At 52.6% G+C, this 24587-nt stretch overlaps 1 protein-coding gene across 7 annotated transcripts in view; it reads left to right on the top strand.

Moving 5' to 3' along the window:
- NSD2 (nuclear receptor binding SET domain protein 2) overlaps window positions 1-24587 on the top strand; it is a 79366-nt gene that overhangs the window by 42101 nt on the left and 12678 nt on the right. For 6 of the 7 annotated variants that reach the window (XM_082463121.1, XM_082463118.1, XM_082463117.1 and 3 more), the window contains exons 6-18: window positions 1374-1518; window positions 3834-3952; window positions 6186-6267; window positions 7432-7556; window positions 17417-17548; window positions 17703-17826; window positions 18097-18297; window positions 19118-19297; window positions 19679-19835; window positions 19967-20172; window positions 21100-21203; window positions 22574-22843; window positions 23710-23826. In XM_082463121.1, coding sequence (XP_082319247.1) covers window positions 1374-1518; window positions 3834-3952; window positions 6186-6267; window positions 7432-7556; window positions 17417-17548; window positions 17703-17826; window positions 18097-18297; window positions 19118-19297; window positions 19679-19835; window positions 19967-20172; window positions 21100-21203; window positions 22574-22843; window positions 23710-23826 — 1962 coding nt within the window. Of the gene's footprint in view, window positions 1-1373; window positions 1519-3833; window positions 3953-6185; window positions 6268-7431; window positions 7557-9942; window positions 15681-17416; window positions 17549-17702; window positions 17827-18096; window positions 18298-19117; window positions 19298-19678; window positions 19836-19966; window positions 20173-21099; window positions 21204-22573; window positions 22844-23709; window positions 23827-24587 lie in introns of those variants that run through there. The other variant, XM_082463123.1, reaches the window with a different exon arrangement.

The raw sequence follows: 24587 nt of genomic DNA, 5'->3' as shown, positions 1-24587 counted from the left end.
ATTTCCTCTAATTATTATTATTATTATTTTTTTTAATTAATTAATTTTATTTTATTTTTTTTTTATTATTTTTGGCTGTGTTGGGTCTTCGTTTCTGTGCGAGGGCTTTCTCCAGTTGCGGCGAGCGGGGGCCACTCTTCATTGCGGTGCGCGGGCCTCTCACTATCGCGGCCTCTCTAGTTGCGGAGCACAGGCTCCAGACGCGCAAGCTCAGTAGTTGTGGCTCACGGGCCTTGTTGCTCCGCGGCATGTGGGATCTTCCCAGACCAGGGCTCGAACCCGTGTCCCCTGCATTGGCAGGCAGATTCTCAACCACTGCGCCACCAGGGAAGCCCCTCCTCTAATTATTATGTGCTATGAAATATTTTTCCTCTGATTTTTTTTTTTTTTTTGGCCACGCCGTGTGGCTTGCGGGATCTTAGTTCCCTGACCAGGGATTGAACCCGCGCCCTCAGCAGTGAAAGCGCTGAGTCCTAACCACTGGACCATCGGGATTCCCCGATTTTTTTCAACATTTAAAAATGTAAACTCAACTCTTAGTTCATAGGCCGTGCGAAAACGGGAAGGTGGGTCAGATCTGCTCTGTGGCTGTGGTGTATGGACCTCGCACCTTGCTATTGGTGGTCCTCAAAGTCGGGGCACATTAGAAACGCATGGGAAACCTTTAAAATAGCAGAACTGGGCCCGCTGGGTTGGAGCCGCCTTGGCAGGGACTGGAGCACCATAGTTTTACGCCCTTCCCCGCCCTCCCCCCGGATTATCACAGTGCACAGCCCGGACCCACTCCTCACAGCCCAGTGACGGGGCTCTTCTGGAGACCTTGTGAAGATGCGCGTCCCTGGGGTGGGGCCTGAGGATCTGCATTTCCCGTGTGCTGCAGGGCCGGGGAGCTCTGTGTCCCGGCTGTGAGGAGTGGCTGTCTCGGGGCGCAGCGGGGCGGGGCTCCTCGGCCACGTCTACGCCCTCCCGAGCGCAGACCCGAAAGGAGGAGGGTTGGTGCTACGGCCGGCGAGAAAGCCAGCCAAGAGCTCGCCCCTGTACCCAGAGGTTGTGTTTCCTCCTGCTGGCTTCTCAAGGGTGCCTAGGAAATTGCAGGTTACCAACAGTTTAGTGATTTTGGAAAAGTGTACTTTTTCTCTTACCACTTATCGTTTCCTGCATTTACACAAATACAGCTGGAATCGTTTCCACCAGCGCTGTTTTCAATGAGTTACAACATCAGTTAAACACTATTTTTTCTTTGAAGCCTTTATGGGACGTAGTTCCATGACGTGGGAGTGAGAGCGCCACGTGCTGAGTCACCAGGGGCCGCGCGCCGCGTTGTGTGAGTTCGGGCGTCCAGTCTTCCTATCGCACCTTTCCTGTGTCCGCAGGTTGTCGCTGAGCACCCGGACGCCTCCGCTGAGGAGATTGAAGAGCTGCTTGGATCCCAGTGGAATATGCTCAACGAGAAACAGAAAGCACGCTATCACACCAAGTTTGCCCTCGTGGCCCCGTCCCCGTCCGAAGAAGACTCTGGTAACCGTAGCTCTGTGCTTGTGTCCTCTGCGTAGCCGTGGTGTGTGTCGTGTGGCAGCCTGTGCTCCGGCTCTGACCCGAGTGCAGCGGTCACAGTAAAGCAACCTCTGCTGCCTGGTCTCCTTGCTCGTTGTCGCCAGAGCTGTTCCGTGGGATCCTCTGTGGCCCTGCAGGCCCCTCGCTCTCCTGCCCCTGCAGCCAGTGGGGGGGGAGGTGCGGTGAGGGAGCAGAAGGGAGGCACGGAGTCCAGGCGGCCTCCAGGGCCAGAGGCTCGCGTGACGGGCCGGGGTCAGACCTCAGGCCTTGGTCCTGCCGTGAGGCTGCCGTCCTGGCTGGGGCTGCGCCTGCACCTCATGGGGGGCTTCCCACCGAGGGCAGGGGCTCTGGCCCTGGGGCCGGCCGTTCATGGCCTGTTGGCCTGAGAGCTCGCAGGGTGAGGAGGGTGACCGTGGACTGATGTTGAATGTGGGTAGCCTCTGGTTCTTCTTAGGCCTTCAGGGCGAAAAAACAAAAAGTGCCGCTTTGCCCTGGGCTGTGGTAAGAGAAGGGAGGCTTAATGCTGTGAGCTCTGGGGAAGACAGGTCACCACGGTTGGGTGTGTCCTCTGTGCCTGTGGGAGACTGACACCTGTAATGGGAAGATAAGTGTGACGTGTTTGGGTATCAGTTTGAAATACAAAAGAATTCTGCATCTCTCAAGGCCTCCAGACTCGCCTGACAGGGTGCTTCGTGGGCATGAGCTTCGTGGGCATGAGCTCGGTCAGCACCGAGGTGGCCTACATCCGTGTTGCCTTCCTGTTCTGTTCACACGTGTTCCCATCTTGATTTTAGGGCTTTCTAGAACTCCACAGCAACCATCTAATGATATCAATAGTGAATTTCATTCAAGTTGTTCAGGGTTTGTTGCGAATACTACAATTTAGAATAGGGAGGATGTTTAGGATTTGTGTATTTTCTTTAAAAGGCAAAAGTTTATCAGACTCTTCATCAGTACGCTAAATCTAGAAAAGTGTCCCTTTTCAGTGGCTGCTGATTTAAGAATAGTCAGGTTTTACTGAAGCCAGATTCAGCTTACCCTTGAAGAGTGAGTGTGACTTTGATTGTGTGTCCTGCTTTGTCACTGTCCCGAGTACTTGGCAGACGGGAGCATGGCTGGTCCCTGCCCCCGGTGTGTGTCAGGTGTGTGTTTGCTCTGCAGGCCTCGAGCCCTCCCTCTCAGGGACCCCAAGATGACGGGCCAGGCCATGGTGTCAGCTGTCCCATCCTTTCAGTGTTAGGAATTCAGACAGATGCCCATCTTGCTCATCTCTGTAACAAACGACCACTGCCTCCTCCTGGCACAGGGGAGGTCCTTACGTAGAGGGCGAAGGGCTGCACCCTCCCCTCCCCTGGGAGCTGTACCTAGTGCACACGTGCCGAGGAGGGGCTGGCAGGTCCGTGGACCCACAGCCACCGCTCCACAGGCCTCTCCTGGTGTTCCCTTGAGGCCGGCCCAGAGCTTAGTGAAGGGCACTCTCAGGCCGGCTTATGCCAGTCTGGTACTGGCAGCTGGTGAGGCCAGCGCTCCGGTTCTGCTCTTCTCTTGCAATATTGGGCCTGGACCTGAGGCGGAGCCCCAGGCCCGTGTCAGCCCAGGGCTGCTGCACGCAGGGACCTGAGCCTCCTGGCCGGTGTGTTCCGCCCCCCTCCGTAGGGTTTGAGGACAACACTGCCCTCCCAGGAGATGTTTGGTGAACAGTCCAGGAGCAAACCCTGAACCTCTGTAAAGCAGTCCTGCAAATGGAGACACTGGATTTGTATTAAATAAACCTTGGCGTGTTCAAATTAGTTCTCTCTCTAGAATCTGCATTCTTACTTTACGTCTTGTTTTTCTGTCAGTACTGTTCGGACACCTTAAGTCTCAGATTAGGTGGTCTCCCTGCGGACACCTAGCAGGTGGCACAGTTAAGCAAACACGTAGAAGGTGCTTAGTTTGCAAATGCACGTGGATTGTTTCACTTAATATGCTTCTTTAAGGAAACGTGTTAAAGGACTTTGTAAAAATACTGGGTTATATTTAGATTTAATGCTATAGTACATTAAAATGTAACAGGTACCAATATAATAATCCCTAGATGAGATAAGGATTTTCTACTTGCCATTTGGAAAGTGCAGAGAGATTTGACCTGTGGTACTTAGGCCCTGGAAATGAACAGGGTTTCAGGAGGCCCATCACTGCTGGATCTACACGCTGAAGGCGCTGGGCAGCTACTCAGTGCTCTAGAGGACAGCTTGTGCAGGGTTTTTCATGTAAGTTTCCCCCATCCCCATTCCAAGGTAACTTAAATGGGAAAAAAAGAAACCACACGAAGAGGACACAGGACCCTATAGAAGATGCTGAAGTTGAGGACGCTCCCAGGAAGAGACTCAGGACCGACAGGCACAGTCTTCGGAAGGTAATTACGTCCTGGGTGGGCCTGGCTGCAGGAACCAGTTCCCCTGGGCCGCAGGTGGGATGCGGGGAGGCGTCCTCTGCAGGCGTCAGCTGGAGGCCGGGGCTGGCTTTCCCCTTGGAGCTTCTTCGAGAAGGCCGCTGAGGAGAGCGAGTTTTTATCTGCCAGGGAATTTAACACATCCCAACACTGAATAATTCTTGATGTTTAGATTCAACAAAATTGTATACTTAAAATGACTCTTGAATGTAGGGCATATTATTCAGTGTGTAAATAATGAGTTGACAGGAGAACATCAAAATCCACTATATGTTTTTCTTCATAAGAAGTTTAAAAATCCATTAAAGGCATTGAAATAGGTTTTATGAACTCATTCCATTTATTAGTAATTCATATTATTATTTACTTAATGTGAATACTAAGCAGGCTATGTAGGCCTGTTTGATACAACAAAAAAGTATTGATGTAAAGGCCCAGCTTTTGTAAAGGCAACCACAGGACCTCACAGCTCTAGCCGGTGCCAGCCAGTGTCAAGGGGCAGAGCTTGCCTGGTACCTGGAGGAGCATGAAACTGACCAAGGGTCAGACATTCAGAGGACCTGTATTGTTGTGTCTGGCATGTGTGCTCGTGCGTGTAGAGAACGTGGGCTCTGCCAGTGCGCTCTGCGATTTAGATGCCCGGTTAACGTCTTCATGAACTGAGAGGTTAGACTTTGTACCTTACATTTGAGTTTATGTTTATTTAATAGTAGTTCTGGCAGAGTAGCTGTACTCTGATTTATGATTTTGATTATAACTTCAAACTCTTCCCTTTTTTTTTTGGCTGCTTGTGGGATCCTAGTTTCCCCAACCAGGGATCGAACCCGGGCCCTTGGCAGTGAAAGTGTGGAGTCCTAACTACTCGACAGCCAGGGAATTCCCCAAACTATCTTTTACTGATCTAAATTGAGAAGTTGTTCTTTTTATTGTTTTATTTCAAAGAATGGAAAATAAATCTCACATATTGCTCAAGCATAAATATGTGGCCATCACGTCATCTGTCTTATTTCTTTAAAGGTGTATTTGCAGTTCAGGAGAGCAGGCAGGCCCTGCCCCATTTTCCTGGACAGGAGAGCATTCTCCCGGGGCACCTGTCAGGTGTCCAGCAATGAGCTAGGTAATGAGCTAGGTAACACTGACGTGTGCAGTTACCTGGGAACACATATTCAGTTTCTCCTCTGGCCACCTGCCGTTGAAGTGGTCCTTTACTGATAGTCATGCTGACACTGGTTGCTTTGAAATATTTGTGTAAGGAATTTACCTAAAAAAAAAAAAAAAAAAAAAAGTGTGTGACCCTGGACATCTGAAATATCAAAATTCACATTAAGTAGCTAGACAGAAATTTTACTAACTAGTAGCTCAGGAAATAACAGATGATTTTTAAAGAGAGTAGTGTTAGGTTTGGTTTTTATAAACCTAAGTTTATAAGCCATATCGGGTATAATTCCTAATATGCTTTGAGCACTTGGATGGGCCAGGTAGCATTCCCAGTGCTGGGCACCTGTTACTTTGTCCCCGGTCCTGTGACCATGCCTGCTGGAGTCCGGGGCAAACTTGGCCTCCTGGGCGGCAGGGTGGCTGTGAGGCAGTGGTGCCCCAGTGCTGTCCAGACTACATTATTTGAATTCTGAGCGCTAGACCAATGTTGATGATATTTTTGTGTGTGTGCTATTTTTCTGTTGTGAAATGTGCTTTCGGATGATCTTTGTTTGTGAGCTTTGTCTGGGGCTTATCTCAGGACTGGAAATGGTCCGCCTGGTGGGCTGGAGTGAGCCAGGCGCACCTTGCATGGACTGGGCTCGCCTAGGGTAGAAGTGGCGCTCCCTCCCGCTCACTGCGCGCTGAACCCAGAGGACGGTTGGTAGCTGACTGAGGAGTCTCATTTGAGGTTCTCAGAGTGACCGGTTAGGCCAGGTTTGGCCCGGCGCCTGCCCCTCCCTCCCAGCAGTTGTCAGGGTGGGGTGGGGTGGGCAGGGGAGAGTCGGCCCGGTTACGGAGAGGGTGTCAGTTGGGCAGCCACAGCCGCTGACCGTCTGTGCAGAGCACGCTTCCGCAGGAAGACGTTTCTGTCACACGGCTTTTCAGCAACCTGTGTTCGTTCACATTGGAGACTTTTCCCCTTTCTTTCCTTTTTCGTTTTCTTTGTTCTCCCTTCCTTCTTTCCTCCCTCCGCCCCCCCCCCCCCTTTTTATAACAGAGAGAGACGTTCACAGACAAAACATCCCGCACAGGCTCTTGCAAGGCCATCGAGGCAGCCTCCTCGCTCAAGAGCCAGGCAGGTAATGTGGTCAGCGCTCCTTCCAGGTCCCCTGGGCTGGCGGTGGGCGGCCGGCCTGGTCCTGTCCTCAGGGAGCCCCCGCTGGGGGCGGGGGGGGGGTGGAGACAGGGGTGAGCGTGTGAGCAGGAAGCTGGAGCCTAGAGGGCGAGGTGGGGAGGAGGTTCCCATGCAGTTAAAGGTGAGCCGCTTTATGTGCAGTTGACGGTCAGCTGAGTGTCACTGAAGTCACTCTTCTGCTGACTTGTACTTGGCTTTACTGTTTTCAGTTTAAATTAGGTTAGAGAAGTGATTCGAATCAGAAATGTCCAGGTTTCTGACTTGATGGTACCAGTTGTTGCTGTAAATTCCACTATTTTAGTACCCAGTTCTCCATGTATATTAGCTAAAAAGTAAAAGTAATGACTGGTTATTTCTGTTTTACATGTTGAAGAAACTAGCTTAAAATGTTTGTGAAAAACAACTGTCAAAACAATGAAGGGGGAATCAGGTCACTTTTTACCTTTTCATTAATTATCTTTTTGATGTATCTGTCTGGTAGTTCATTAAAGAAAGCTTACCATCTCCAAATTGTGATAAGAAAGGAAAATAAAATACAGAGTAAGTGAAGATTGGAAATGGCTCTGTTTCCCTTATTTTGCATAAAGAGCTGTACTGGTTTTTAAAAATTAATTGAACAGATTGTTTTAAAAAAACAGACGTTTGTGAACAGTTTGAACACTGAGTGGACATTTGATGATAGAAAGGGTTGTTACTTTTAAGTGTGATAGTGCTGTTGTGGCCGCATTCAAACCTTACATGCAGAGGTGCTCTAGCTTCCCATGGGTAAAATGACATGTCTGGGATTTGCTGCAGAAGAACCGGCAGGGGGACATGGCACCAGGCGTGGGTGGACTGGTGTGGCCCAGGTGGCGGGTTGGGGGCCAGGCAGGGGGACCTGACATCAGGCTTGGGTGGGACTGGTGTGGCCCAGGCGGGGCTTTTGGGGCTGGGCAGGGGGACGTGGGAGTTCACTGTCTAGCTCGTCAGCCCTGATTTTTCCACAACAAAAAGTTAAGCCCAGAAAATCCATCTTTAGAAACTTCATTTATTAGCGGGGTACTTTTAAAGCAGGAAAGAGATTGAGGGTTTAAGGTTTCAAACTTTATAAACCAAAATTATCTTACAGCCACAAAACATCTGTCTGACGCCTGCAAGCCCCTGAAGAAGCGGCACCGGGCCCCCGCAGCGGCGTCTGCGTCGCTCGCCTTTAGCAAAAGCTCTTCTCCTTCTGCATCCTTAACTGAGAATGAGGTAAAATCATAATAATAGTGATCATCACGCACTCACACAAAGGCCGTTTAGTTACCCACATTGAAGTGTGATAAAGGTCAGACTTAATCAGCGTGACACGGGTATTCTCCACAGTCGCAGGGAGGTTAGGTGCTCTGAGCCGTGTCTATTTCAGAGAGAAATACACACGCACACGGTGTATGCGTAAATGTACGTGGCTGTACTTCAGTATTGATGCTTTTAATTGTGCTTGAAATCTGTCTTCAAGATGTTGGTCCTGTGATTTTTCACCCGGTCCTAACCTGACACAGCGTCAGCGGGGCTGCCTGCGGGGCTGGTGTGCTCACGCAGCGGGATGGCGGGGCCCACACGCTGTGCACATGCCTTGTGCATTCCGTGACTTTGGGTCCACAGCTTTGGTCCTTTAAATTCTGGCATGTTTTTAGGTCCCTGAGTGTCGAGGTGAGTCAGGACTGCCGTGGTAATGTGACTCCTCTTTTCTGGACTCGGAAAGTATCCGCTAGTGAAATTGTAGCTGTTTGAGGCTCTCACACATCACTGTATCATGACATCTAGAGCATCGTCAAATATGAAGTCTTTGCCGTTAATAAAAACAAAATGAAAAACAGCCTCAGAATGTAGGTATGACCCTTTTTTGTCCAGAGGGAGTCTGGGATTCCCAGCTTTAGAGACTACCCAAGGAGCTTATTGTCGAGTCTTAATTTCTTGTTATTTTGTTCCCTGTGATTCTTTTTCTCATTGTAGACGTGAGTCCTGTTTTTAGACTATCTGTGAAGAGATGCTCACCTTGGGCTTTTTCGGAACAGGGTAGTGAGGCAGGGAGTGGGTCAGAAGGTGGCACTTCTGACGTGGTCTCCACTGTGGTCCGTGGTGGGGACGGGGCGTCCCCTGCTCTCTCAGCATCAGGTGCTTATGCCCATTAGAGGGGGCCGGGCCTTCGGGTGTGGGCATCTGCTCTCGCAGGCGTGCAGGGGCCTCGGGGCGGTGTGGGGTGGAGCCCTCGGCCAGTCTTAGTGGGTGTAGGTAACTGAACATTTCTTACATTTGGGTACGGTCAAGACAACGCAGGAAGAATTCTTCACTGAGCTCCTGGGAGCTTACTGAAACATGAAAAGGCAAATTCTATACAAAACATTTTTCCTATTTTTCTTGTCCAAGTTCAGATTAGTATCCTAAAAAGTTAAATAAAAGGTGGTCTGCAATTCTAAAGAAGAGGAATACTAAAAGTTTCAGTTCTATAGACCCTTTCACTTAAGGCAGTTTGTTTAAAACACTTTTTAATGAGATTTTCTGGCATCATATTTTGGCCCACTTATTTGGTGGAGTTTTTACTTCCACTGTTGTCAGATACCATCAAAAGAAAAACACTGAGGCCGCTGAGATCTTGTCTGTTGTTCCTGGTCACTAGTCGTGTGGGTTAGAGGCGTGGGTCTAGAGCAGCTCACCACAGGGCCAGGATGGCGGGTAGAGGGTAAAACGTGTTTGTCAGACACACCTGATGGTCTGACATTGGTTTTGACCAGGATGAGTTTCATCTTTCTGGCTTAGACATTTGTTCTGAACTTTGGAAGACTTAGATGAAGCATTTTACAATCATTAGGCTTAATTGATTTTTAATTCTTTAGAGCTTCAGAAATAGATTATTAAATACATTTATATTATATATTAAATACATTAAAATCATACACCTTTTTGCATTTTGAAGGTGATACATAGATTCCATAGTGTGCATTCTGTTCCTTACGTGAAAAACATTTAAATTACTAGGCTTTTTCTATCAGGCCACTTTTGTGCGACTTATATAAATCTCACATTAGAGTTCATTTTTATTAAAACCGCTTTAGGTGAACAAGAAGGCTTGTCTGTTTGTGTTAACACTACTGAACTACAGTGCACATTTACGACGTCTGCCAGGCTAAGTGCCTTTTAGCATGAGAGACAAAGCGCAGTGTTATAAAGAAACACTCTAGAAGCCGCTAGGTCCGGTTCTGGTGGGCACTGGGCGACCATGGGGCTGCTGTTTGCAGGGCTCAGACTGGCCCCTTATTCGGGGTGAGTCACGTGCCCTTTGCATGTTTATATTCTCTCCTTTCAATACCATTGATTAAAATAAGGAATTTTCATAGGGTTGGTGTTTCAAGACATTTTAGGTCATGTCGTGGTCTAAATTCCTCTCAAACAAGGTATATGTGATCAATGAAACCTTATGTTAGAACAGTTATTCCATAGTAGTACTGCATCCCCTAATGAGGAGGACGGATTACAATCACACACTTGCATGACAGAGGCCTGGGAAGTAATTAATGTGATTTAAGTGTTTTGTAATTTCATTTCTTATTCCCTTAGTAGAGCAAATTCTTATTTTTTTCGCCTTCACTGGTAACAGCTTTTATGGGAGCCCACATCAGCCAAGTTGGATTTGAACTCAGCTGCTCTGTACTGCACTTAAAATGGTGTAATTTTCCAAGATGTCTGCTGCAGGCGGCGTGTCATCGTGCACACTCAGTGGCATTCCTTTCACAATCAGTTATGGAAGATGTGTGATAATCTGTTTTTACTGGTATTAATAACACATACAATGAAGAAAACAGATAACAAATTTTAAGACCAAGGTAAGATACCTAATCAAGGCCATTTAACCAATCACATTCATCTCATAACAGAAACACATTCATATTCCAGTGGTCAATGTAGATTTCAAGTTGAAAGGATGCCCTCGATCAGGGGCTGTCCTGGGCGTGTGACAAGGACAGCACACTGTAGAGGTTCATCCTGTTAGAGGTCGTTTTTCTCCTCTAGTTCATAACTTACTGAATTTTTATTGAAAAAAATGTCAGCACCTGTACCTTCAAAAACAAAGAACAAACAGCACACATTAAAAAGAGTCCTCGTCGACTGTTCTCATTGCTAATGGAATGTATTCAATCCTGTAGATAGTAAACTAATTTCCAACATAAAAGGCAGGAAGACTTTTGATTCTGTCTTTTTTTACTAAACAGTTTTACTATGACACTAGCTATAGTAAATTTGTAGGAAAAAAAATGTCATTTACAGTATCATTGTGAACCATTTAACTCTTTTGATTCAATAACCCTTATCTAGGGGGGGTCCTATAATCAGGTTATTTACACCAACCTCTTCATTGGTTGCTTTTATAGAACATGAGCCATTATATTAAATGTCTCAATCTTGGGTGACCACCTGGTGTGCCCCAGGGTGTCCGCATGTTTGCATGGTGAGGAAAGGCCTCCGTGCCCTTCAGGTCATAGAGGCGGGAGGGCTCTTCACGTTACCAGGCCGGTAGCACTCGGTTCATTCCGAGCGGACTCTTCAGGTGTGTTTTTCCTTTAATGAGAGTTTCTCACTAAATACTTGTGTTCTAAACCATTAAGTAGTGTAACGCATGTAAAACACTTGGGGTGCCTGGCACCTTGCAAGGACTTAGTGGTTCGCTATTGTGACAATAATGGTTATAACAATAAAAATAATAAAATCACCATCATTCCATTTTTATCCAAAAGTATAAATTTTGCTTTGGCATGAAAAGCAATCCTCTTGAGTGCACTGTGCGCGTGGGGGTAAAGTAACCCTAGAAGCGGCCCACGCTGGGCTTGACTGACGCTTCCGGGTACTGGACTGTGGCTGGGGGCGCAACTCTGCTCAAACTCAGTGGACACGGGGCCCCCAGGACGGCCTCAGTCACGCTGTCCCTAAGGGACGTGGAGGAGCTCAGGACTGATGTAGGATTCTCAAAACACCAGTCACTAAATTTTAAAATGTGAAAAAACGGTGGTGTAAAAATGACCCTAGTTCAAGAAGCCATTACCCAAAGTAAAGACTCGAGCCTGGAAGGCCTTTGACAAGGATTAAGAGACTTGTTTGAAATTACGGCGTGATGGATTTTGAGTTGGTAGCCAGCCAGCGACCGACACGTGATGGGTGCGTTAGGAGCCAGCAGAGAAAGGGGCGCCTTCCTTTTTGACGGGGATGACTCGATGCTGTGTCCACAGGAGCAGCGTAGACTTAGCCTCAGCTGAGTAAATAGGGGTGCGTGCAGGAGAGGGGGAGGGGGCGACGCAGTGTTTCTCAGCGCGGGGTGGGGGGACCTCGTCCCACGGGAGGCGGGAAGGTGCCAGCAGGCAGAGGCAGATGTAGTCAGCATTGTTGTGGCCTCGCTGAGGGACGCTGGTGGGGGGCAGAGTTCCCGAGAGGGCCTGCCCACAGCTTCCTGAAGGAGGGCAGTGGAAGGGGCTCCTGTTCTGAAAGAGCTGAGGGTCGGGCAGTAGTTTGTCTGCAGGAGCACAGATCCACTATGCTGCTATTTATAGCGGAATGGCTTCCTTTCCTAAGGTCAAAGTAAGGCCGATTCACCCTGGTCTTTAGTCATTTGAGCTGACAGTTGTTGAGGTGACTTTGGCTATGCCTTGCACAGAGTCACTGCCGTGACCGCTCCTTCCACGTGCCACACTTGGGCCTGGTGGGGAGGTGGCTGCGAGGAGGGCCTCTGGAACAAAACGTGAGGCCACAGGTGGACACTTGTCTGAGTGTACAGAAGCTGAGATGGTAGCTGTTCCAGAGATGAAGGTAGCCCGCGGTAACGGAGCGGCCCCCCCGGGCCCATGCCGTGTCGGGTGGAGCTGCTCCCACTGCCGCCCACAGACTCCTGTCTCCTTGTGCACCTTTCCCAGAGTCTTCAGCCGTGGGGGACTTAGGTGAGGTTGCCTCTCAGTCCTCTCTTTAGTATCTCGCACATTTATACCTCCCAACTGAAAGTAACCTCACTGTTTTAAAGAGGACATTCCTAAAATCCAACCAGAAACCTAAGTGAAGTTTCACAAGGAAGCAAAGTTTCAGAAACGTAAGGCAAAGGGTGGCTCTTTGCCGTGTGTGAGTGTGGGAGGGTTAGCCTGCTCCCAGGGTGGTCTCTGTGAGGCCCCCGTCCCAGCGTTAGCTGTGCCTGATGCCGTGGTTTTCGTGGGAAGTCCACGCGGAACCACAGGAACGTTTCAAGTGGAGCACTCAGGGCCGGGGCGTGGGACGGCGGGGGCGGGGGGGTGTTGGCCATTTCGGGAGGTTGCCGTGGTAGGGGACGGGAGCAGCTGAACACACCGGAGGAGAGGACAGCGGAGAGGCGAGGTTCGCTGCCCCTCTCGGTCTCCTGGGCCCTGGTCTGCTCGCCCAGGGTTAGGTCCGGGGTGTGTGAGCGTGGCCAGACTGGGGGCGACTCTCATAGCTATCGAGTCTGTCTTAGAAATGTTCTAATGAAAAGTCAGACTGTAAATTAGCATCTACTTCCGAAAACATAAAAGGTGCCCACGTGTGGGCTTAAAATTAGGGTTCTCCACCAAAAGCCTGGACGTTGGGCCCGCTGTGGCAGATGAAGAGCTGAGGTTTTGTTCACCATTTCAGTAGCAGTGTAAGTGTTTTAAATAAAGGAGCGTCCTCCGTCCATTTGATGAGTCCAGTAGAAGGAGCGGTGCTTGCTTGGCGGGTGGCTCTTGGCTGGCTTGGGCGAGGCCTCGTGCGGGCCCAGGTGGGCGAGAAGGCACCCTCCCCCAGCCCCCCAGCAGGGACTCCTGTCTGAAAGGGGAGCTGGAGAGTACGGTCACCATGACTTTGGCAAGTGTGCCTGATCCCTTTGCCGTTTGGTTGTTTCTAACTCAACTCGTTTCTGAAGCGCGTCTGGCTCCTTTCAGTTATTAATTCACGTTTCAGGTTGTTCTGGTCAGATAGTCGTTTGTATGTGGACCGAGTGAGAGCTGCCTTGACTTAGTGTGAAACTGGCATTTGTGCTTTTAAAATCAATAGCTTCATCACCTCAGCTTTTAGAAATCTATGAACAGAAGTAGTAATTGTTGAGGACTCAGTTTTATGTTTTAGATTATGAATCTAAATTATAGTCTTTTGCTGAAAGAACCGAAATATCGCTATCTTATTAGAAAAGGTTTCTCAGAATGCTCTCAAATCTATGATTGGCTTTCAATTTTTTTTTTTTTTTTAAGAAATATGCTGACTCCTGTATATTTTAGGATTTTTGGTCAGTGAAATTGATTTTCATCCTTTTAAGTACTGTTTTTGCTGTTTTACCTAGAATATTAGAAATTAGTACTGATTTACTTGCCAGTGATGGAAAGTTGGGTGTCCTTTGCAGGTAACAAACACATGCCTTGCGTCCCTCCATCTTGTTGCTTGTACTGCCGGGGTCAGGGGCCACTCGCTTTGGGCATTTCCACCAGCGAGGACACCCTGAGGGGACCCTCCCGCCTGCTCAGTGTCTGTTTAGGAACCAGACAGGCCTCATCTTGTGAGATGCCTTTGTAGCTACATGGTTACCTGGTAGATCCACATTTACAGTTTTTTCTGGCCTGAATGTAGGTGTTGGGTTTTTGCATATAATTCTTTGGCATGTGTTTTGAAGCATGTGCTAACCGTTCGGGGCATATTGCACCTTCCAGAAGCGGCTGAGGTGGGGGAGGGCAGCCCGGCCCATCAGTGGGGGTGGGGTGGGTCACTCAGTGCTGCGCCTGCAGCCACTGGCCAGGCCCCTCCCCAGCTCCCCGCTCTAGCCCACTCTCTGTGGGACAGCCCCCGCTGGGGACACAGTTGGGACAACGTTGGGTTGATAGGACGTTTTAGAGACTCATTTTATCTGTGATGAGGGCTGGCCTTGCGTCTGGAACAGCAGCCCCACGGCCTGCCTGGCCACCACGTGGTTCTCCCTGGCACCTTCAGGGGCTGTCGGTTCTCACAGGAGCTGCCTGGTTAGAAGGTGGGTGTGAGGATAGTGCCAGGGTGTGTTCCCACGACTCAGACCTGGACTTTAGGGGCAGCTAGGAAGGGTCGAGCTGTGTCATCTAGAGGGGTTGCTTTAATACAAATTCAATAACTTTTGTTTGAATTGTAGTATGTCAGGTGATGAATGACTAATTTACAAATTACTTTAATTTCACCCTAATATTTCACTGTGATATTAACTTGGAAGACCTGTTTGAGATTAGTCTTTTGACTTTAAACTCATTAAATCTCCTGGGCACAGGATTCGTATCATTTGTCAATCCAAAATCCTATGTGAACACACTTCTAGTTATCTATTTTTTCCTTTACAAAAGCGTAACTTAAACATAAAAGTAATGTTGGTTTATAGAAATATCTGTTGTTCAAGGTCTGTAATTGTATTTTAAAAATGATGTAGTGTTCAACTTGTGAAGGGATGTGTTTTGTTAAAAGATTTGAACCTCACTGTAACCTCTGTCCGAGGCGAAGGGGACTGCTCTCCAGCCCCGGCAGGGAGGGACCTGCCTGGGATTCACATAAGTCGCTTCTCGAAGTTGGTTTAAATGTGTTCACTAGGTCACATTATGTTCGTTAATATCATCCGGAAAAATCCCTGTAATGATCACGGAGACCACATTCTCTGCCCGTAGAGGAGTGTATTTCTGAGGCCAACGGGCAGTTCCGTGCTGTCGCATACTGAGTAGAGTAGAGTGTTTTCAGACTGGAGGAAACTGGAAAGTCAGGAGCGAAGCTGCTGGCCGAGCAGCCGCAGGCGTGGCTCTGGTGGACTCGGGCGCGGCGGGGAGTGCCCGGCAGTCCGCGCCCGTCCACTCGGTCACTGCGGTTCTCTCTTTCCGAATGCACCCTACCTATTGGATATGGAATAGACCGTAGAGGTCGTAGCCTGAGATTTGGGACTGTGTTGGGACCGTGCAGGTGAATGTGTCGCTTTCACAAACGCATCTCCGAGTAAGTGCCGGCCCCTGGTGCCCGTGGAGGTGGAGCCTGCAGCCGGAGCCAGGTGCCCGCCCGCTCTGCCCTCAGACCCCCGGCCGGCCGTGTGCTAGGGGTCCGCTGAGTCGCGGGGAAGGGGTGCGGTGGGATGGAAGCTGGACCCTCCCGCCCCCGTCACGGACTGTGCTGTTGTAAGGTCTGATGCTGTGTGTGTATCTTAGACCCATCAGGACATGCGCCTCGTGTGTGTCGTGAACATTTATACTTCCATTCAAAGTATGTATTCAGTGTTTATTTCCTCAAACCAGACTTTGTTAATTTAGGAAATATCTCCAAGTGGAAACGTGCTCACTTTTTCTGTAAATCTTAAATAAAAGGTGCTGTTCCTTCCTTTGACCCAGGACTGGTCTGTGTTTTCTGTCTTTCTCTCCGTGCATTTTTTCTTTTTCTTTTTTCTTTTTTTTTCTTTTTTCTTTTTCTTTTTTTTTTTTTAGCTTTTAAATTTGTTGCAGCCATGTTGAGGGAAGAACCTGGGTTGGTGGGTCGGGCACCGGGCTCTTCCCTGGAGCCCACGTGAAGGCCCTTTCTTTGGGCCTCGGTTCTCAGGCGGCCTAGTGGGACCAGGGCCAGCGGGGCTGCTTCCCTTCCTGGTGCCCCGGCTGCCCCAGCACCTGCTGCAGACTCGCCTCAGGTGCTCGCCCCCATCTGTGACCCTGCATCTGACGGACACGTTGAACTGGGGTTTGAACTCGGAGCATTCTTCCAGTTGACTGCCTTCTTTCGGGTGTCAGTGTGGAGGGTTAGGAGGTGAGCCGTAGGGGAGGGCTTCACTGGGCAGCCTCGCGGCAGCGGGCTGACACCTGTGCTTTAGTGTTGTTCACGCTGTCAAGCCTAGGCGGGCGTCCAGGCTGGCACGGTGGCCCACACACCCGTCACCCTGCCACCGGTGCCAGTCAGCCAACACAACCCTCGAAAAAGTCAGCCCACTTCAACACCAGGTTTTAAGTCAGCAAAACCCCTCTGTTTACCAGGGGCTCTTCCTTCTGCCCCCTGTAATTTCAGGGAGGTGAATCTGGGAGAATTTCACTGGTGAGGCTGCAGAATCGGGTGAATGGCCTGCTGGGGTTTCTTTTGTTTTTTGGTGGTTTTTTTTTAAAAAACAGTGTGGCCCGATTCAATTTCTAGCTTTGTGTTCACTGGCAAGCAGCAAGCCTAGATCATAATTACTGGTTGCTGTGATTATTGAGGTGTACAGGAAATGCAGCTTACACGTTTGCTCTGTTGAAAAATTCAGTTTGCAACATTTATTTGGTAAACATCAGATAAATACCAAATGTGTTTTTAGGCTTTAAAACAAACCTGAATTTGATATATGAGAAAGTTTTCTGACTAAAGATTTATTGATTTCTATTTAAAGATTTGCTATTGCTGGTCAAGTGAGGGAAAAAGCTGTGTACAGTGATGAGGGGAGGCTGTAGCCCGGCCTCACTCATCGCTGGTAAGTGAAGGCGAGACGGACGGAACACGGCCCGTGAGTCACTGCATTTGCTCCGAGTCCCCGTCTCTCCGCCTGTCGCGCGGACTGCCGTGGGCACAGGCGGCAGCGTGTGCCCCCTCCCCACCTGGCCCCGCGGGGGGAGGCGAACGGGCGGGCGGTCAGTTACGGGTGCGATGAGTCTGGAAGACCGGCTCCTGACCTCGGTGAGCACGCGCTTCCCGACCGTCCGACCACGGCCGGAGTGACACGATCGCGCCACCAAGGGCTGCACTTGACGCAAAAGCGTGTTGGGGGTTAACTTGTTTCCCTTCCCTTAAGGTAGTTGAACCTTTAGCAGATCGGGTAAGAAAAGCCAAGATTCTGGGTCCCCAAGCCCATCTTAGGTCACCTACTAGACCAAATTGGGTTTTCATAAAAGTTACTTCACTTTTAAGGAATGGGGAGAGGCTGTTAAGCCTTGTGCCCCTTGCGCACATTGTGTACCAAAAATCAAGCGGGTTGGAGCCCGTTTCCGAATTTGTACACAGCTTATCGGCAAGTGTGTCGTCACGGACACCGGTGGTGCCGCGTGTGAGGGGAGCTGGCGGGGCCGCGGGCGGCCACTATGAACTGTCGTCCGCCTCCTTCCTCCCAGGTCTCGGATGGCCCCGGAGACGAGCCCCCGGAGTCCCCAGACGAGAGCGCGGACGAAACCCAGACCGAAGTGTCCGTCTCGTCTAAAAGGTCTGAGCGAGGAGCGACCGCCAAGAAGGAGCACGTGTGTCAGGTGAGGGGCGGGCGGCCTCCGACGCAGCTGTTCGGGAGCCCGGCCTCGTCGGCCCTCCTCCCTCCCCTCGGCCGGGGCCCCAGAGCCCCGGGGGTCGGGGGATCGGGTGGAGTTTGGTTTCTCACACCTGGTCTCACACCCCTGTCGCCCGCAGCTGTGCGAGAAGCCGGGCAGCCTGGTGCTGTGCGAGGGCCCCTGCTGCGGCGCCTTCCACCTGGCCTGCCTGGGCCTCTCCCGGAGGCCGGAGGGGAGGTTCACGTGCAGCGAGTGCACCTCAGGTATGCCCCGCCCCGCCCCGCCCCGCCGTGTGCTCCGGCTCTCGGCCGAGGCCACCGCCCACCTCCCGTCCCCTGGCCGGACTCTTCAGAACGGGTGCCGTGTCGGGAGGACACCCAGAGCCTCACCGGGAGCCCCCAGGGCCGGCCGTGGGGCACCTCCGCAGTTGGTTTGCCCGGCGGGGTTGGAGGAGGAGCCGGTGCTCCAGCCACGAGGAGCTGCAGCTCAAGTCCTGTTCTGTGCCCCTCTCTCCGCCCCTCCGACCCCGTCAGGGATTCACTCGTGTTTCGTGTGTAAGGAGAGCAAGACCGACGTCAAGCGCTGCGTCGTGTCGCAGTGCGGGAAGTTCTACCATGAGGCCTGCGTGCGCAAGTTCCCGCTGACGGTGTTCGAGAGCCGGGGCTTCCGCTGCCCTCTGCACAGCTGCTTGAGCTGCCATGCTTCCAACCCCTCGAACCCAAGGCCGTCGAAAGGTACAGACGTGAGCGAGAGCCTCCGTGCCGGTTTGACACGGTCCCGGGCACGTAGAGGGCAGGCAGGGGCTGTCAGGCTTGTCACCACAGAGCTTCACCCCTGATGTGGATTTGGAGGAACGGTTGGTGGTTCTTCTGTCACTGACTCCACACGGGGTGGGGATGGCGGGGTTAGGGTCTTTCTTGATGTTCTCCTTCCTTCCTGCCCTAAATGTCGTCTTAAAGATCCCTGACTTTAGGAGTGGGAGGCCTTTGAGCCATTTTGATAGATTCTATTTGTTCTGGCTTTAATGGTCCTTCACGTGCGAGAAAAATATTTTAAAATCCCGTCACGTCTACGTTATGTCACGTTAGGTCTGTGGGATTGGGGGTGGCGGGTTACCTCTGCTTCCTGACGCCAGCGGTTCTCAGCCAGCCCTCCAGGGGACACACGGCCGTGTCTGGAGATGCTGCGGGGGGATGTGCTGGCGCCCAGCGGGTAGAGGCTGGGGTGCTGCTAAACACTGTCCCGTGCACAGGACACCCCGCGGGTCCCCGCTGGGCCAGCAGTGCCCAGGCCGAGAAACCCTGGTTGACCTCATTTTAGAAAACAGCGTTTTAAATGCCTCACGGTTTTCTGACATCGTTTTGAAGCACCGTCGCCTTAAGGAAATGTGTTTTCATGACGTCTAATAAATATCCTTACCCTCCCACTCTAGTTATTTTGTTCATCAACTGCTTCAGGTGTATTTCCGCAGCAGCCCTGCAAACCTGTGGAGGCTTGGTTCCTTGGAGTGCCCTGCTCAGTGCCTTGGGCTCTGGGGTGTCTCTCCTTCTCCAGGTAAAATGATGCGGTGTGTCCGATGCCCGGTCGCCTACCATGGCGGGGACGCGTGTCTGGCGGCGGGCTGCTCAGTGATCGCGTCCAACAGCGTCATCTGCACGAATCACTTCACCGCCCGGAAGGGCAAGAGGCATCACGCCCATGTCAACGTGAGCTGGTGCTTCGTGTGCTCCAAAGGTGAGGCGCCCCCCCGCGTCCAGCCCTGCGATTCCATCGGGGCCGTCCGGACGGTCAGAGTGCTGCTCCTCCCGGCGCTCCCAGGGCCGAGGGCGGGGGGCCGGCTGCAGCGCCTTTCAGGCTCTGGCTCTCCACCCTCCTGCCGCCCCCCACCCCCGTGCTTGCACGTGTAGTCGCATACGTGGTATCTCTGAGTTAACCGTGACCGTTTCACAGGCTTATGGGACATCGTTAGTGGTGAAAACAAAACGTGCTTTGTGTTTACATGCAGGTGACTCTTTTTTTAAGCTAGTGTCTGAGGGTCAGAGGGTAAGAGCTGTAGACTGGGAAGGCCGTCGGGCTGAGCCGGGCGGGTGGGGCTAAATGGCGCCCTCTGTGCAGGGGGAAGCCTGCTGTGCTGCGAGTCCTGCCCGGCGGCCTTCCACCCCGACTGCCTGAACATCGAGATGCCCGATGGCAGCTGGTTCTGCAACGACTGCAGGGCCGGGAAGAAGCTGCACTTCCAGGACATCATCTGGGTGAAGCTGGGGAACTACAGGTGTGGGAGGAGGCGCCTGCCCCTCTTTCCTTGTTCAAATGTCTTCTTTTACTTTACAGAACTTAACGCATTGAAATTACTGTCACTCTCTCTGAAGAGTCTGTGAATCCTGTTTTTAATATTTATAATAGATGGTGGCCGGCAGAAGTTTGCCATCCCAAAAATGTTCCCCCAAATATTCAGAAAATGAAGCACGAGATTGGAGAATTCCCTGTGTTTTTCTTTGGGTCTAAAGATTATTACTGGACGCATCAGGCGCGAGTGTTCCCGTACATGGAGGGGGACCGGGGCAGCCGCTACCAGGGGGTCAGAGGGATCGGAAGAGTCTTCAAAAACGGTACGGAGGTTGGTTCCCAGGTGGTCGGAAACAGCGTGCTCGGGTGCCTTTGCTCGTCCTGATTTCTGCTTCCAAATGTTTGACCTCTGTAGAAAATGCTGGACTCAGCATTCTAGCTGTACCTTACATTTGAAAAAAGTAGGTCTGTAGACTGGTTTGTTGAAGCAGAGGGTAAGAGGTAATGTTTAATGACTTTTCTAACATTGGTCTGTGGTGACTTTCACTAACACGCATTAAAACTACTTTTAAGAAATTATCTGCGTACTAATTTCCAGGAATTCCTTACCGCTTGCCTTTACGTGAGATGGCGGCGTGCAGGAAACTGGCCTGCGGTCCGGGCCTTGCGCACCGGCTTGCGGGCTCCCTTTGCCCACGAGCAGACACTCAGGTGCCCCGAGGGGCAGGTGTGGGCAGGTCGACAGGACGCCCTGCCCCCGACTCCACAGCCTGGGTGGGGACAGAGAAGACGGCGCGCAGGTCTCGTGGCGCGCAGGTCTCGTTCAGGCGACCAGAGGGAACGGGACGGGTGGCAAGTGAGGACGGCGGGGAAGTGGGGCCTGTGCCCTCGCCCCCTCCGGGGAGGTGGCCGCAGGCCCTCTGCTCGCCTGGGGCCTCCGCACAGCTGACCCATCAGCTTTCTCAAGGATTGTTACAAAAGAGAGGTGGCCGGACGCGGACGCGTGGGGGCTTAGGGTCGGCTGGCAGGTGCGGAGGCGGGATGCGCTGCGCTCCCTCGCCGAGAGGCCGCACCGAGCTGCCCCCGGGTTCTCTAGCCGGCGGGCGTCCCCGAGCACCTGTCTTAAGGAAACCGCAGACAACACTTAGCAGTGAGATGGAAGTTTAGACTAAACCGTTAAAATACAGAGCGTAAAGGGTGGACGTGTTTATTTGCTAAAATCTTTCACTCACACTTTGTTGACTTTTTAGCACTGCAAGAAGCCGAAGCTCGTTTCCGTGAAATCAAACTTCAAAGGGAAGCCCGAGAAACGCAGGAGAGCGCGCGCAGGCCCCCGCCCTACAAGCACATCAAGGTGACCATCCTGGCGGGGCTGGGGCAGGGGGTGGGGGTGAGTCGCTCTCAGGCCCGCGGACTCTTCCTCCCCAGGCTGGGCTCGGCGGCCAGGAGGCTGGCCACAAGCGAGGGTCTGTGCCCGGGGCAGCTGCACGAGGTGTCCTAGGCGGGGAGAAGATGCCGTCGCCACCCGGCGTGTCCTTTGCCATGCGGGGGGATGGAGCGTGGGCAGGGGTTTCTGCCCAGAGGGTCTCTGCTTTGCCTTGGGGTGAGGCTCAGCCTGCTGGTCAGCGGGGGCTAGAAACTACGGTCCTGGCCAGGCTGCCTGGAGTGGGAGGGGCAGAGGGACAGGCCGACCCCCCGGACCACGCACGCCGTCACCGAGTGCCGCAGACGGGCTCAGATGAGAGGTGGCCCCCCCAGGCCAGTGCGCGGCCGGAGCCCCTGACAGAGTGCTCTTCCGCCTCGGGGGGTGCGGGGAGCGCAGGAGGGCGGGCAGGGGCCGTGTCCCCAGTGTGTGGGCCTGGAGCCCCGCAGGAAGCGCCAGCACCTGGCGCCCTGCAGCCGACCGCGCTCGGCAAGCCGGTGCACCCGCACCCTGTCGCCCAGGGCCCCGCGGCCTCTCGACGCGTGCTGGCCACCTTCGGGCAGCTCAAGGGCTCAGTCTTTGCTCCTAAAATCTGGACTGCGGTCAATGTCTGTGTGAAGGAAGCATTCCCTGTACTAATGTGTGTTTAGTCTTTTCTTTGGGATGAGTTCCCAGCAGTGCAATTACTGGGTCAGAGAGTATGAAACTGGGATTCCTGAGGCCTATTCCAGATTTTCCCCCAACGCGCTGGCATCACTGCAGTTTCTCCCTCAGCAGGGGAAGAGGGCGCCTCTCACCACGGTTTCCCTAGAGCTACTCATTTCTGCTTTAGTGTCTTTTCAATTCTCTGCTGCTTTATCCTTTGCTCTGGTTTCTTAACAAGGAGCTGTGAGTTGACGAGGGCGGGGCCGCCGTGTGCCCGCCTCCTTGGGCGCCTTTGTGTGCTGGGTGAGGGGGTGTGCGAGGGGATCAGGTCTCGTGGCGTTGGCTGGGTGCCCCGTGTCACTGAGCGGCCCCACGCGGTTCTCTCTCCTGTGACCATGGCCTGGCTCTTGGATGAACGAAGAACACAGTGCTAAGATGAGCCAGCGCGGGGGGTTGGGGGGACTGCCCTGCAGCCCACCTTGCCAAGCTCCCAGGGCAGGGCTGGGCCCGCCTCCGCCTGCCTCCCCGCCGTGTCCCCACTTGGCCTGAGTCTGAAAGGCCACCAGGAGGCTTGGGTGGGTGGGGCAGGCACGGCAGCCGGGACTCTGGAAGCTCTCGTGGGTGAGTAGGCTGAGGCGGCCGGCTCTCGCCCGCAGGTGAACAAGCCTTATGGGAAAGTGCAGATCCACGCGGCGGACATCTCTGAGATCCCCAAGTGCAACTGCAAGCCCACCGACGAGAACCCCTGTGGCTCCGACTCGGAGTGTCTGAACCGCATGCTGATGTTTGAGTGCCACCCGCAGGTGTGCCCCGCGGGCGAGTTCTGCCAGAACCAGTGCTTCACCAAACGCCAGTACCCCGAGACCAAGATTATCAAGACAGACGGCAAAGGCTGGGGCCTGGTGGCCAAGAGGGACATCAGGAAGGTGTGTGTGTGTGTGTGTGTGTGTCCCCAGGGCTCGCTCGCCACTTCCTCGGACTTGGCTTTGCTCGTGGTGCTTTTGCACTCATGTGAGAACAGTATTTCAAAAATGGTTTTTGAGTTGTTACAATTGAAGATTGTAAAACATTACATGAAAGATATCTATCAGAGTAAAACCCTTAAATTCCTTGAAACGTGCCTTCAGTCAGAATTCTGACGGCTGCTGTTGGGAAGGGAAAGGTTTGCTTAGAAGGGCAGCTGGGAGGGTCGCCAAGCAGAGCGTCGTGGACGCAGCTCCCGTGGGGCCGTCCTGGGACGGTGCGGGACCAGGTTGTTGGGAGGTGACAGGGACCACGCTTGCAGGCTGAATGGCGGAACTGCGTGCTTGCTGCAGCGAGCGCGGGCAGCCTCAGACCCAGGGCTGTTCTCGGCTGATCCCCAGCAGCGTCGAGAAGGCTGCTTTGAGAGAGCAAAACCCCAGCAGCCCTGTGCCTGCACCTGCCTTGCCTGCTGGTTCATCCAGGCTCTTGCAGGAGAGCTTGTGGGAGTGTTTCTACCCCTGCTCTGTCTCTGCTGGGGAGGTCGAGCGGTGAGGGTGGGTTCTGTGGGAGCTGGGGGCTGACGGTTACAGCGCCCCCGAGACACAGGAGTGCTGGGAAGCAAGGGTTAGCGCCGCTGCTTCCAGAAGAAGGCTCAGGTACAGGCTTCACTGACAGCCTTCACGAAACACGCAATCGCCCAACTTGGCCATAATGTCCAGGGACTTGGTGAGCCCCTGCCCGACGCCTGCTCCTGGCGTGGGCTCTGGGCCCCGGTGCTGAGGCTCGGCCGGGCCGTTGGCCGTCAGCAGCGCACCCTTCTGGTTTCCAGGGAGAGTTTGTGAATGAGTACGTGGGGGAGCTGATCGACGAGGAGGAATGCATGGCAAGAATCAGGCGCGCTCACGAGAACGACATCACCCACTTCTACATGCTCACCATAGACAAGGTAACGCGTGCGCCTTCTCCCACTTCTACACGCTCACCATAGACAAGGTAACGCGTGCGCCTTCACGCACTTCTACACGCTCACCATAGACAAGGTAACGCGTGCGCCTTCACCCACTTCTACACGCTCACCATAGACAAGGTAACGCGTGCGCCTTCACCCACTTCTACACGCTCACCATAGACAAGGTAACGCGTGCGCCTTCTCCCACTTCTACACGCTCACCATAGACAAGGTAACGCGTGCGCCTTCACGCACTTCTACACGCTCACCATAGACAAGGTAACGCGTGCGCCTTCACCCACTTCTACACGCTCACCATAGACAAGGTAACGCGTGCGCCTTCACGCACTTCTACACGCTCACCATAGACAAGGTAACGCGTGCGCCTTCTCCCACTTCTACACGCTCACCATAGACAAGGTAACGCGTGCGCCTTCACGCACTTCTACACGCTCACCATAGAAAAGGTAACGCGTGCGCCTTCACCCACTTCTACACGCTCACCGTAGACAAGGTAACGCGTGCGCCTTCACCCGCTTCTACACGCTCACCGTAGACAAGGTAACGCGAGCGCCTTCACGCACTTCTACACGCTCACCGTAGACAAGGTAACGCGTGCGCCTTCACCCGCTTCTACACGCTCACCGTAGACAAGGTAACGCGAGCGCCTTCACCCGCTTCTACACGCTCACCGTAGACAAGGTAACACGTGCGCCTTCACCCGCTTCTACACGCTCACCGTAGACAAGGTAACGCGT

This window comes from Balaenoptera physalus (genome assembly GCF_965194825.1).
Source record: "Balaenoptera physalus genome assembly, chromosome: 5".
In the NCBI taxonomy this organism is placed as follows: Eukaryota; Metazoa; Chordata; class Mammalia; order Artiodactyla; family Balaenopteridae; genus Balaenoptera; species Balaenoptera physalus.
This window is presented reverse-complemented; position numbering and strand designations above follow the sequence as displayed.